The sequence below is a fragment of the Aotus nancymaae genome, unplaced genomic scaffold, assembly GCF_030222135.1.
Source record: "Aotus nancymaae isolate 86718 unplaced genomic scaffold, 86718_ANA_hifiasm-v0.15.2.pri h1tg000016l, whole genome shotgun sequence".
In the NCBI taxonomy this organism is placed as follows: Eukaryota; Metazoa; Chordata; class Mammalia; order Primates; family Aotidae; genus Aotus; species Aotus nancymaae.
The window spans coordinates 48,537,529-48,551,145 of NW_026988428.1; the positions used below are offsets into that span (position 1 = coordinate 48,537,529).

The window sequence follows — 13,617 nt, forward strand, 5'->3', positions numbered from 1 at the left end:
TTTGACATGACTAAAACATAAAACAAATAAATATTTGTCCCCTTAATTTGCCTTCTACCCTCTTCCCTAATTTTGTGTTTGCAGTATTAATTCAGAGAAAATTCAATACATGGTCACTGACATAACCGGTTCGTTGGCCAATGATTATTTCGTTCTCAAGGCCTGGGTTGTTACAGTCAGCCATGGGGCTGAAGCAAAGAGAAAGGCAAGGGAAGAGGCCAGTACCTAAGGAGAGGGGGATGCTTTCCATTTTACCCAAACTTCCTCATACATGGACCCAAGAACTTACTCCCAGACAGGGCCACTTCATGGTGTGGGGACTGTGCGGTTGCACAGAGCCCTGCTTCGAGAAGGATCTCACACTTGTTGCACACTCTGTTGTCACCATCTTGAAAATTTTAATACTTTTTGCACAAGGAGTTCTACGTTTTCATTTTTACTCTGGGCCTCTCAAATTTTGTAACCTGTTCTTCTCCTGGGTTATAGATAGCGTGGGCTGTCTGCTTTCTTCTCACTCATGGTTCTGATCCAGGCTCAGGACCATGCTCAGTGCTAGACTCTCCATTGTCATGTCCTCTGGAGCAGGAGGCTGATAACTCACCCTATGGGGAGTCAGCTTTCAGTGATCCTTCTGTGGATTGTGTGGATTATTTGTTATCTGAGTAGCTTTTTTTTTTTTTTTGGCCATCCCATGGGCTCTAGTTGGTTTGGACTTTCAAGAAAAGTCAGGTAATTTCAACAGTTATATAAGCCGAATGTGAGGAGGGAGGCAAATATGTTGCCCAGGAAAAATCCTGCAATGCCAAAGCTCAATGAAAATTACATTTCATTTGTAATTTTTATACTCATCAATGATAAACCAGTAAACAGGTGCAAAATCAGTTTACATTTGGAGTTTACATTAGAATTCTAAAAAATCTTACTGAACACCTGATACTTTGGTTTATGATGTCTGTTTCCTGTATGTGGTTTCTATTTTTTATGTTGTGCCATATGGAGCCTCATTTATTCAATGTGCTTATTAAATTTTTATATTTGCACCAGTTGTATAAGCTGCCTAAGAATTATTGCCACAAAACTTCTTATTTAAGTAGTCTTGTGTGTCTTTTTCTTTTCTTTCTTCCTTTTTTATTGCCTTAGGAAATTCTTTTGAAATGACAATATTTCTTCTTTACTCAATGTAAGCATTGTTCACCTTGCTATATCCCCTTCTCTTCTGCTACCTTGGTAGAAACGCTTTTATGAAACTGTACTTTATAGTGAAGATTTGTGCCTTCTTGAAGAATATGAAAATATTACTGTCCATAATACTGAGAGCATTGTGTATTACATGACACTCTGACTTCTTTACGAGAACCAGAGAAGACATTTCTCTGTTCTTAGTGAGATCTGGCTTAAAGGCTACATTATCTAGGGTCATAACTAGCATATAAATCTAAAATTGTGCCAAAGAGAATAAAATGACAGATGCCAGAGATTGAGAAAGGTGGGTGAGGGGAGAGGGGGAGTGAAGAGAGGTTGGTTATGGGTACAAACATACAGTTAGATAGAAGAAATAAGTTCCAGTACTTAATAGCAGACTAAGGTGACTAAGCAATAATATTATGTATATTCCAAAGCAACTAGAAGAATAAAAATAATAAATAATCCAATTACCCTGACTTGATCATTACACAGTCTTTGCATGTAACAAACATTCACATGTGCTCCATAAATATGTAAATTTTGTATCTATCTGTCTGTCTGTCTGTCTGTCTAGCTTAAGGGCTTAAGATCTGGGGCCATAACTAGCATATAAATCTAAAATTGTGCCAAAGAGAATAAAATGACAGATGCCAGAGACTGAGAAAGGTGGGTAAGAGGAGAGGGGAACTGAAGAGAGGTTGGTGAGGAGGTTGCCCAGGAGAAATTCTGCAATGCTTAATGAAAATTACATTGCATTTGTAATTTTTTACAGAACAGAAAAGGATTTCAGGGCTGGAGACATATAGCCTGGGATAGTGGAAGAGAAGCTGAACCCTGTCGGCATCTTCTTTTTCACCTCTTTTTCATGAAGTTCCTCTTTAAAAAAATTTGAAAGAAATATTTTAAAGATTATCAGCCTGAAGAGAGGCCAAAAAAAAAAAAAAAAAAAAAAAAAAGTAGCTTTCCCACAGACCTACACCTCTTGATCTTTCCCAAATAGAAGTACCTCATATAGTCTAACCTCTCCCGACAGCTAGTTTTCATGTCTTAAAGTCTTTGGGCCTCCTAACCAACCATGGTTTCCTCTTTGAGGAATGAGATTAGGACAAAAGGTGCATATGAGCTCCTGCACATTTGCGAGAGAGAGAGAGAGAGAGAGAGAGAGAGAGAGAGAAGTATATGGTCCACATATCACAAGTGTGCAGGAACTCATGTATGCCTTTGGTCTAATTCTCATTCCTCCACCAATTGTATTGTCTACACTTTATTTCCTGTTGCCTCATTTTTCCTACTTATTTTGCCAATGGTATACGTCTTTTCAGACTGCCTTAACTCCTTACTCCTTTAACTTTTAAATTCTTGTTTAGAAGTGTTTTATGCAGATACTATCCTCCTTTTCTTCCTTTGTCTTCTTCCTTCCCCTCCACCTTCTGCTGTATGGTAACTTCCATAACAGCAATGACAATGATTTCATATCCCATAAAGTTACAATTAATGGCCTTTCTATTTCTATTTTTTCTATTCCTTTTAACATTTCTGGCTTCTATAATGCATATATTAGCACAGTTATCCATGTAAATAGTGGCCATATATAGGACTATGTGCTCAAAAATGTCTAATGAAATATGCAATTAAAATGGTTCAGAGATGACCAACCAAAATTATTGCAGTTGGTCCCTTTGTTTTGGACTAACTTCCCTACCATTCTATTACTCATCTGTTAGTTAATACAACTGAAGTGCTTAGAACAAAGTAAGCACCATATGCCTTAGCTATGATTATTATCCTATTGCCAAACTTGACTTTTCTGCTACCATCTTAAGCTTCATTATCAGGGATTTTTACTTACTTAAAAGCTTTAGACAAATGAGTTGTTTCCATAGTGGATCCCAAGGTTTGTTCCCTGGCTCTTGGCCTGCTTCGCCAAGTCTACATGACTACAGGCTGATGGGCGGGGCTCTCCCAGTTAGAGAAGAGATTGTGTGGTCCTACACTGCATCAAAAGATGCATTCACTCAGCCAGAGTCTTTCCCTGGATCCCTTCCAGTCATCAAGTCACCTCCCTACATCACACAACTGATCATGCCACACCCTAGTGAAAGAAAATCTGTAGACATTAGATTATCTATGAAATTAAGTGCACGTTGCCTTGGGAGGATCAGAATAACATATGCTGGAAAGCTGCTCTCTAGGATTTGTGGAGCTTTGTATTCTATTGTGTCTGCTTAGAAAAAGGAAGGAGGGAGAGCAGCACAGTGTTAACACTCTGGAGTCAACAGACAGATGACAGATTCAAACCCTGTCCCTGTCACGTGAGAGCTTACTGTCTCCAAGGCTCAGTTTCTGATCTGTAAAAGGGCATAATGATACCTGCCTCATAGAATTCTAAGATAACCCATGTATTAGACTTGGGAGCAGATAGGGTTGTTTGTTTGTTTTGTTTCTGCTAGGCTCCCTTAAATCATAGGACCAATAGGTTTTTAATACATGGTAGGTAGCCTTTTCATTTGTAACATTCTGACCCTTTAGAAAGTCTTCCACTAAAGAGATATTTAACACATTCTAGTTAGTGAGAACTTCTTGAAAGAAATAACAAGCTGAGACCTGACATAAACAGGAGTGTTGCAGGTGTTGACAACAGAGTGCAATAAGGCATGGCTGCAGTACAGTCAGAGAGCTGGGAGGGAGGGCTGACACTGAAGAGCTAAGGCAGGGGCAGACAATGGAATAGCTTTGTTTTTTTTTATAGGATTGGAAATATTAACTACCACTAAATTGCAACCAACTTTATTTTAGTAAGATAGCGTGTGCAAAGACCACCTCCATGTAACACTCAGAAAACTAAAGCAGCACCTTTATTTTATACATACAAACTGTATAAAATGTTTATTATGTAAGAGCTGTGTTTTGTTTACAATATATTATATTGCTTCAAGCCAATGCAAAAAGTTCATACATTATATTCCATACTTCATTGTGTTTAGAATATATTATATTGTTTAAATGCCACTACCACAGTGTAATTTTTTTTAATATTGAATCTCTGGAATAATGATAAAGTCAAAATATATTGTATTGAGAGTTTAAAAATTAGGAGCAAATTTTAAAAATGTGACAAACATCTAAATATATGACAATAAAATCTGAAATGCTGTAACTCCAACATAATTAACTGCTCCATCCAAATTCTTGTGACTTATGCATTTTTGCCCAATTTAACCTTTCTAATGTTCCCCTGCCCCCAGACACCATGGATGCACTGTAATTTTGAAAATATCTGCCAACTAAACGCTAAAAATTTTAACCTGATCAACTGACATAATATAAAATCTGTCCCAAAACACTGAAACAAGAAAACCTATACCATCATGCTACAGACATACTTAGAAAACTTAAAAGGAAGAGTAAATATCAGCTCATTGATTTATAATGAAGCTAATAAAATTCAGGCCAGTATTCTTAAGTGTAATGAACATTATTTGAACATTCAACACATGAAAGGTTAACAAAGGCTATGAACTTGGTGTAACTTAAAACGTTTCAGATGTCGGAGTTCACCAGATGTAATTGGATTCAGGTGGATCCCGCCGCTCCTCGGCCTTTTTAAGTGGAGGCGTGTGCTGCCCGAGCTGGGTGCCTGCTGGCCTCAGGGCATGTAGAAGGCTGCCTCCGTACCCTGCAAAATTATTCACAGCTTAAAAGGAAAGAAATTACAAAACCAGGCTCTTCAGATTCATTGTTAACCATTCAGATGAAATCCATTTTTGCCTTTTCATCCCAGAGTAAAAAACCACAATGACCACAAAAAGCTACCTGAATGAAGAGATCTCTGTGAAGAGCAACCCATTTTACCAACTCCATGAAACCAGGTTTCCATCAGATTTCTCATTCACTATATATTTTGGCCATGCAGAAACTCTTGATGCAAAGTCTGGGTGAATGTGACCGAATGGAAGGTTAGTCTCCATCCAAGGGCGGGTAAAGATCTAGCATTGAAGTTTTGAATGTGGCTGCAGATTTGGTCATTCATCCTTTTCATTGCATTGCAAACCTAATCTAGCTGATATTGATCCAGTTCAATGTAACAACCTACTCTTCATAAAGATCACATGATTGGGTGTGGCTACTGCACTTATAAAATAGGAATTTTGTAAAAATTAAGGACTTCCATTATATGTATTCAGGAAAAGGTTAAGATTTGAACTGACTCTTCCTTATCAATTGAGATTTGTGTTTCGGTCAAGGTGGGCATCTATCTGTTTCTAGCTGGGTGGTAAATGGAATATACTGAGTTACACAACTTCAGACTTCCCTTCTTCCTACTTGGGGTGATGCTTGGGGGCACTGACTCATTTCTCATTTCCTAAAACTGATCCAAGGCAACAAATTACATTGTAAAAATCTGCCTCCATCTTCTTGTGCATCAGAGTTAAATTCAGCATTCATTTGTTCCTTGTGTTTTTAAAAGCAAACATGCCATTAAGCAGCTACTGAGAATAGAATACTTTGTCTCTGAATGTGTTTCTTTGAGTTGTCAGTATATAGTCTAGTAGCTCGTGGAGTGGTCAAAACCTGAGCCAGCAATGAGCTGGAATAAATCCCTACCATGTTGCTTGGCCTGCCACCCATGAAGCCTAAACCTCCCTGTCGGCAAGAGTGAGCCTATGTGGGGACGTCTGTCTCCAGTATCCTCCTCCCCACCATGATGCCTGGGTCCCTGGGACCTCCCAATGTGTCACCCCACTGGGAGTATGTTCTTAGCAGAACTCTATGCCTCAGAGCTTCCTTGTCACCTCCCTCTAGTCAAAATAAACCCCCTTCTTTTAGCTCAATTATTTTAGCTAAGGTACAAAAGGGCTGGGTGGCCTCTCCTGGAAAACACATTTGCTTTTTAATCAGACACCAGGTCATCTTCTTGGCATGCAATGCTTGGATTTGAAGGAGGCACACTGATGGCAGAAGCTTTCAGCAGCGTAATCTCCAAGTGGGGGTGCTATTTGGAGGCTTGCAGACCTGTTATGAGGGCTCATCTACTACACGAGGGCCCCTAACTAGCTTTCTCTTTGAAAGAATGACTGGGTGCATCGGAAGTAACAGTGCCCTTGTGTTCCCCTCTTCATCACTTGCGGGGATCACTGAGACCTGGATATGAGTCTTAGAAGACCTTTGTAACTAAGTCCTGGGATGTGTGGTCTGACCTAGGTTTGAAGATTTTTGAACGTTATTTTGATTCTGAGACAAGCCTCAGGGTTTGTCTCCAGTTGAGGGTTGCATAAAGGCTTCGGTTTACTCTTTTCCAAAATGGCTAGAAATAGTGAGTCGTCTACAGGTCTTTTAGTCCAAAGAAGATCTCCCTATCAGTAGGTCCTAGCAGGGATGCCATTCAACCATTCCCACTGTGTGAAAAGCGATTTTCCAGAGTAGCTGCACTGTTTACTAAACTGTGTCCACCTGAAGTCAATTTAATCAACCATCTAGACAATTCAATGGGTGAAAAAGAATCAAATCAGTGGCTTAGTGTAGTGATATGGTTTGGCTGTGTCCCCACCCAAATCTTATCTTAATTTGTAATCTCCTTGTGTCAAGGGAGACACCAGGTGGAGGTAATTGAATCATGGGGGTGGTTCCCCTATGCTGTTCTCATAATAGTGAGTTCTCATGAAATCTGATGCCTTTTTAAGCACTTGGCAAGTTCTTTCTTTTGTCATTCTCTCTCCTTCCACCTTGTGAAGAAGGTACCTACCTCCCTTTGCCTTCTACCATGAAAGTTTCCTGAGGCCTCCCTAGCCATATGGAAATGTGAGTCAGTTAAACCTCTTTCCTTTAGGCATTAGTCAGTCTCTGGAAGTTCTTTATAGCAGTATGAGACGAGACCTAGACCAGACACCAACCTACCTTAAAATAAACAGATGTATAACTACATATAAATTTATTAGATATACATTAATACCATATAAACATTGTAAAATATAAGCAAAACTTAGAAATTAGAAAGACTATGATAAATATATTAAATGTATATTTACATATAAACATAAATCAAATATAAAATATAAAAATATTTAAAAAGTAATATATTCCCTTAGTACCCCAGTGGATAATTTTCACACTCACTGGATTGCATGCAACAACCTTTGGAGACTGCTGATCTAGGAAAACATCTGATTTGTTCAATTTGCATCCATTACTTTGGAGACATAATATGGTAGGCACAACCTAAAATTGTGTGAATTTTTTTTTTTTAATTTTTAGAGATAGAGTCTTGCTGTGTTGCCCAGGCTGATCTCAAATTCCTGGGTTCAAGAAATCCTCCTGTCTCAGCCTCTCAAGTAGCTTTGGCTACAGGCATGTGCCACCACTCCCAGCTTGGAATCATGTTTTTGAAGTGTATGGTGTGTGACTGAAGTCCTTTCTAGAACGCAGCTAGACTGAGTTCTAGCTGCCAGAAGTGCTGAATCTGTGTTGTTTTGTTAATTTGCTAATTGACTGCCCTTCCCACTCCACAAGGCAGGGCCTTTTCTGTGCACTGGTGTGTTCCCAGTGCTTAGATTCATGCTTAGCACAGGAGAGACCCCAATCAATACTGAATGAATTTAGCAAGTTTCATTGTGTGTCTAAAATAGGCCGGCTGTTTATCTATATAGCTAGTTCATTTTTGGTAGTCAGTAAATTTGAAAAAATGCAACTCCATTATAACATCTCTCCCATAGACAGCTTTATAAACCTTTTCTTTCCCTCAAAGGAACTCATTAATTTACCATTGCTAATACAATTTAAATATTTTAAGAAGCAAAATGTTTCATGTTTTATAATGGTACTTGGCAAATCATTATGAAATCAGTATTCCACATTTGATTTAAAATCTTAATTTCATGTGTCATTTCTTTCATCGTTAACACACTGTATTACCCCAAATCAACCTGTATTACTAATTTAGCCTAGAAAATATTTGTGATATTTTACAGATGTGATCTTTTACAAAGGTGCATTACTCTTTACACACCAAAGCTTAGATTCTAAAGTTTAAAGAGGTGGAGAAGAGGCAGAGAAGAAGCTGCTTTTAATGAAATGGAAAGCAGGGCTGAGTTATAGGTTGACTGTTAGCCTTTGAAGCCAAGAAACAGAAGTGAAAAGGCTGGCTCTCCTTCTGGCCTCCCACTCACTTTTATTTTTATTTTTTTCCTTGTTTACAACTTTTTATTTCTCCCACTCACTTTTATTGCAGTGTCTTCCATGCCAACCTTCTTGACATTGGCATTTATTGGGTTCATAGCAGGTTCCGTGTGCACCACAGCCAGGCTCACAGACAGCTAGAATCAAAAGAAATAAAAGTATTTCCTGAGCTTTCCTTTTTCAACAGAATACATTGTTGCTTTCCTTGCAGTTCTTTAGAATGTGTTAGTTTTGGCTTCATCCCTTAATTTCTTTTTCCTAAGTCAATCTCCAGCTATAAGTTGGTTTTGGACTTTTTGTAAAGTCCTGAGAATGATCTTTAAGCGTGATATTTTTCATTCACAAAAGCTGTTCAGTAGGATTTTGAAACTGCTGGGCCAGAGAAGTTTATTTTCCTTAAGAAAACACCTGGCTGGGTGCAGTGGCTCACGCCTGTAATCCCAGCACTTTGGAAGGCAGAGGTGGGTGGATCATGAGGTCAGGAGTTCAAGACCAGCCTGGCCAAGATGGTGAAACCCCATCTCTACTAAAAAATACAAAGGTTGGCTGGGTGCAGTGGTGGGCACCTGTAGTCCTAGCTACTTGGGTGCCTGAGGCAGGAGAATCGCTTGAACTCGGGGAGGTGAAGGTTACAATGATCCAAGATCGTGTCACAGCACTCCAGCCTGGGCAACAGAGTGAGACTCTGTCTCAAAAAGCAAAAAAGCAAACAACAACAAAACCCCAACTCTTTATAGTTAAAACATTCAGTTGTATGTGTGAGTATCCATTATTTTACATGCACAGATTTCATACAACGCCTCTGGTCTACATAAGGAAGCATATATGTCAGTGAAGAAAGGTTAAATGTGATGCCCAGGCAACATGCAGCAGGCACAGAAGTATGTAGTGAGAGCCTCCTGCTAGTTTAATGACCCGATAGCCCAGATTGGCAATGTGTATGGGGTACTTACGCTTTGAACAGAGGTCTCCCTGGTAACCTTTGGAACACTTACATTTGCTTTTACCAATGCATTTACCTCCATTTCGACAGGGTTGTGGGCATTTGCCTGAAAAGAGAAGACTGCAACTAAACAAGGAACCCAGTGCTTCATTCAGAGGTAATTACATTTTTCAAAGGAATTACAAGGCTTTGAGAGGACAAATGCTTTTAAATGGCAGTTATTTTCATTTATTTCAGAACTACTCTGGCTTTTATTTTGTTTGAGTTTTGTTTTTGGAACAGACAGGATAATATTTTTAACTTATGCTTTTGGATAATAAATGTGTTGCTAAAATGCTGCATATATATATATATATATATATATATTTTTTTTTTTTTTTTTTGTAAAGACAGGATTTCATCTTATTGGCCAGGGTAGTCTCAAACTCCTGACCTCAAGTGATCCACCCACCTCGGCCTCCCAAAGTGCTGGGATTACAGGTGTGAGCTACCATGCCTGGCCCAATTACTTGTTAATAAACAGAATAATATTTTAGCTAACCCATAAATACTTGCTAAGATATACTTTACTAAAAGTTATGACATAAATGACCCTTTAAATAATCTTTTCTCTGAGTTTTGATTTTTGTTTTCGTTTTTTCTGAGATGGCATCTCGCTCTTTTGCCCAGACTAGAGTGCAGTGGTGGGACCTTGGCTCACTGCATCGTCCACCTCCCAGATTCAGATGATTCTCCTGCCTTGGCCTCCAGGGTTGTTGAGATCACAGACGTATGCTACCACGCCCAGCTAACTTTTGTATTTTTAGTAGAGATGGGGTTTCACCATGTTGGCCAGGTTGGTCTCGAACTCTTGACCTCAAGTGATCGTCCCACCTCGGCCTCCCAAAATGCTGGGATTCTAGATGTGAGCCACTGTGCCTGGCTGAATTTTGATTTTTGAATGTCACTTTTTCTGAAAGTAAGTCTATACCTGTACCTGATGACAGTCTTAGCCTAAGATTCTCCAGAAAGCAAGACCTGCATGCAGATAGTTTACTTGGGGAAGTGATTGTAGGAAACAGGTATGGGGAAATGGGAAGGGTGAAACAGGGAAGGAGGGAAAGGTAACACAAAAGTGTGTTTGTGCGTGGAAAGCAGGAGTATGGGGCAGCTAAGTCGAGGTGCAGTGGCAATGGCTGGTGTGAAAGGCTGGCTAAGAGGCTGTGAGATGGGACATAAAAGATGCCCAGTACCACAGCAGTGCGTTATCCTGGAATGTCTTAGATCCATAATGATACCTCATCATTTTTTTATCTCTTTGCACAATGAGTATTACGAATGCTTTTCACAGATCTTTGAATCACAGAATTTTAGAGATGGACTAAGGCCCTAGGTGTAAAAATCATGTAATACGTTTCTCACTTCTTTCTCCAGAGGCTATTTATTCTCCCTCTGCAACTAGAATTTGCTATCCTAAGGCCTAGTTTTTGAAGAAGTGGAAAATAGGTACTTTTTACCTAGAGCTGAAACCACATCCTATGCCTGGCATAATGTATTGAAGATGGTAACAGCCCATAGATTTTGGTAGTGGAGGAGTTTGGATTCCTTTTGTTGTTGTTCTTTTTCTTTTTTTCTTTCTTTTTTTTTCACTTTAGCAGAACACTCATTACAAAGGCTTCTGGGTACATAAAAGAACTAACAAAAGTTTTATCCTAAACTAACCCGCCGTTCATTATCTAAGGACTTCTTTTTATTGCCAAAGAAAGCTGTGAAAGAAGTCAACCACCATATGTTTTACTGACAAGCACTATTGTTGACAAATAAGAAGTAAATTCTCTATGAAAATCATTCACCTAAAAACACTTTATCTTTTTATTTACCTAAAAGGACTTTCTTCATATATAAGTAGACCAAAGAAGTACTTAGTCATTGTGGAGAAAATATAGATATAACAATATTGGGATGTTAGGGTCTCTCATAAACCTGGAATGCCATTAGACGTTGAGGTTTTTGTGAATAGAAGTGTTCTAGAAACAGGTATTAAAACAAACTTAATAACAGAATATCACCTCTTTATTGACCAAAAGAGAGTCCTTTTTTTTTTTTTTTGGCCAAGTTAGAATACAAGAATACCATTTACTGTTTAGTTAAGATCTCAACTCAAGAAGGAATATCTAACTCTAAATTTCCATTTGCATCAAAGAAATACCTGACCCCAACATATACACAAAATTGGGTCATATTACAGTACTCTGCAATGCACCAGGTTTTTTCAGATGAGCAAGGTATGGGATGATAATTATATGGCAGAAAAGACAGAGTACTCGTATGTGAACTACTTGGTGAGCCCAAAATGTCTCATCCTCTCTAATGGGTAAAGTTGGTAACTGGAATAATGCAGAAAATGATTGGTGGAAAGAATCCTTTCATTGATTTCATGAGGTTTTTTGTTTTCATGGCAAGAGGGAAGTGAGGACTCTTAGGTTCACCGCAGTCAGGAAGCAGGATGTTCTCTCCTGGCTGTTACACAACAGAAACATGACTGCAGGGGACATTAGACATTTGAAAGTCATAACTAGTTCAAAGACTGTAGGAGGCAAAATTAATGAAGATCTGATTGTTTTAAAATTCAGAATCCTGGAAATATCTTTAATATTCACTTATTTCTCCTGAAAATATTTTACAACCAAATTCTACACATTACATAGTGGAAAATTGAGTCAGCTTGAGAGATGGCACATTTTCACTTAAAGAGACTAAGTCCTGGCCTGGCATGGTGGCTCATATCTGTACTCACAGCACTTTGAAAGGCTGAGGCAGGCAGACCATTGGAGGTCAGGAGTTCAAGACCAGCCTGGCCAATATGGTGAAACCCCAACTGTACTAAAAATATAAAAGAATTAGCTGGGCATGGTGGTGGGCACCTGTAATCCCAGCTACTTGGGAGGCTTTGGCAGGAGAATCACTTGAACTCAGAAGGCAGAGGTTGCAGAGAGCAAAGATGGCACCGCTGCCCTCTAGCCTGGGTGACAGAGCTAGACTCTCAAAAAAAAAAAAAAAAAAAAAAAACTGTTTTCTCCAGTATTCTAAAATTTTTTAACAGAGAACATTTTATATTGAGAACTTTCATAAGAATAACGCACTCGGTTATTTTTGAAATCCTTTTCTAATAATTCTTGCATTAAAAATGGATTATAAATAATTTGGGTAGTCTTTTTTTTTTTTTTTTTTTTTTTGAGACAGAGTTTCGCTCTTGTTACCCAGGCTGGAGTGCAATGGCGCGATCTCGGCTCACCGCAACCTCCGCCTCCCGGGTTCAGACAATTCTCCTGCCTCAGCCTCCTGAGTAGCTGGGATTACAGGCACACGCCACCATGCCCAGCTAATTTTTTGTATTTTTAGTGAGACGGGGTTTCACCATGTTGACCAGGATGGTCTCGATCTCTTGACCTCGTGATCCACCCGCCTCGGCCTCCCAAAGTGCTGGGATTACAGGCATGAGCCACCGCACCCGGCCCTGGGTAGTCTTTTTAACTGAAGTTCCATTAAAGATTTTTGGGAAATCAATGAGCCTTAGATAACAAGACGAATGTACACACCATCAGTCCAGATACCTCTAACCATAGTTTTGTTAACCTACAAGCACATCTCACAATCAAGTCAGAATGAAGTTTGAGAAGGTATCATTCTTTTTTTTGAGATGGACTTTTGCTCTTGTCTTCCAGGCTGGAGTGCAGTGGCTCAGCCTCGGCTCCCTACAACCTCTGCCTTCAGGGTTCAAGCAATTCTCTTGCCGCAGCCTCCTGCGTAGCTGGGACTTCAGGCGCCTGCCATTACGCCTAATTTTTGTGTTTTTAGTAGAGACAGGATATTGCTATGTTGGCCAGGCTTGTCTCGAACTCCTGACCTCAGGTGATCTTCCTGCCTCAGCCTCTCAAAGTGCTAGGATTACAGGCGTGAGCCACTGTGCCCAGCTGAGATGGTATCATTCTTGATAGAGATCAGAGAAATGAAAATAAAGATGATATAAGAATACACATTTCATTAAAACAATAGCCAGTAATGAGTGCTGGTGAGCATTTGGAGAAACTGGAACTCTCATACACTACTGGTTGGAATTTAAAATGATGCAACTGCTTTGGAAAAAAGTCTGGTAGTTCCTCAAAAAAGTTGTTATTATGTGACCCAGCAATTCCAGCCCCAGGGAAATACTCTGAAGAAATGAAAATGTCCACACAAACATCTTGCACACAGATGTTCATAGCAGTATTATTCTTAATAGCCCCAAAGTGGAAACAACCCAAATGCCCAAGAACTGATAAACAAACAAAATGTGG

The 13,617-nt window shown here is 39.3% G+C and overlaps 1 protein-coding gene across 1 annotated transcript in view; it reads right to left on the bottom strand.

Moving 5' to 3' along the window:
* Positions 1–4,020: 4,020 nt before the first annotated feature.
* The window catches only part of WIF1 (WNT inhibitory factor 1), a 65,635-nt gene continuing 56,038 nt past the window's right edge, over positions 4,021–13,617 (bottom strand). The window contains exons 8-10 of the mRNA XM_012444960.2: positions 9,312–9,407; positions 8,400–8,495; positions 4,021–4,861 (exon numbers count right to left, since the gene is read on the bottom strand). Of these exons, the coding sequence (XP_012300383.1) occupies positions 4,740–4,861; positions 8,400–8,495; positions 9,312–9,407 (314 nt within the window). The 3' untranslated portion in view covers positions 4,021–4,739. The remainder of the gene's footprint in view (positions 4,862–8,399; positions 8,496–9,311; positions 9,408–13,617) is intronic.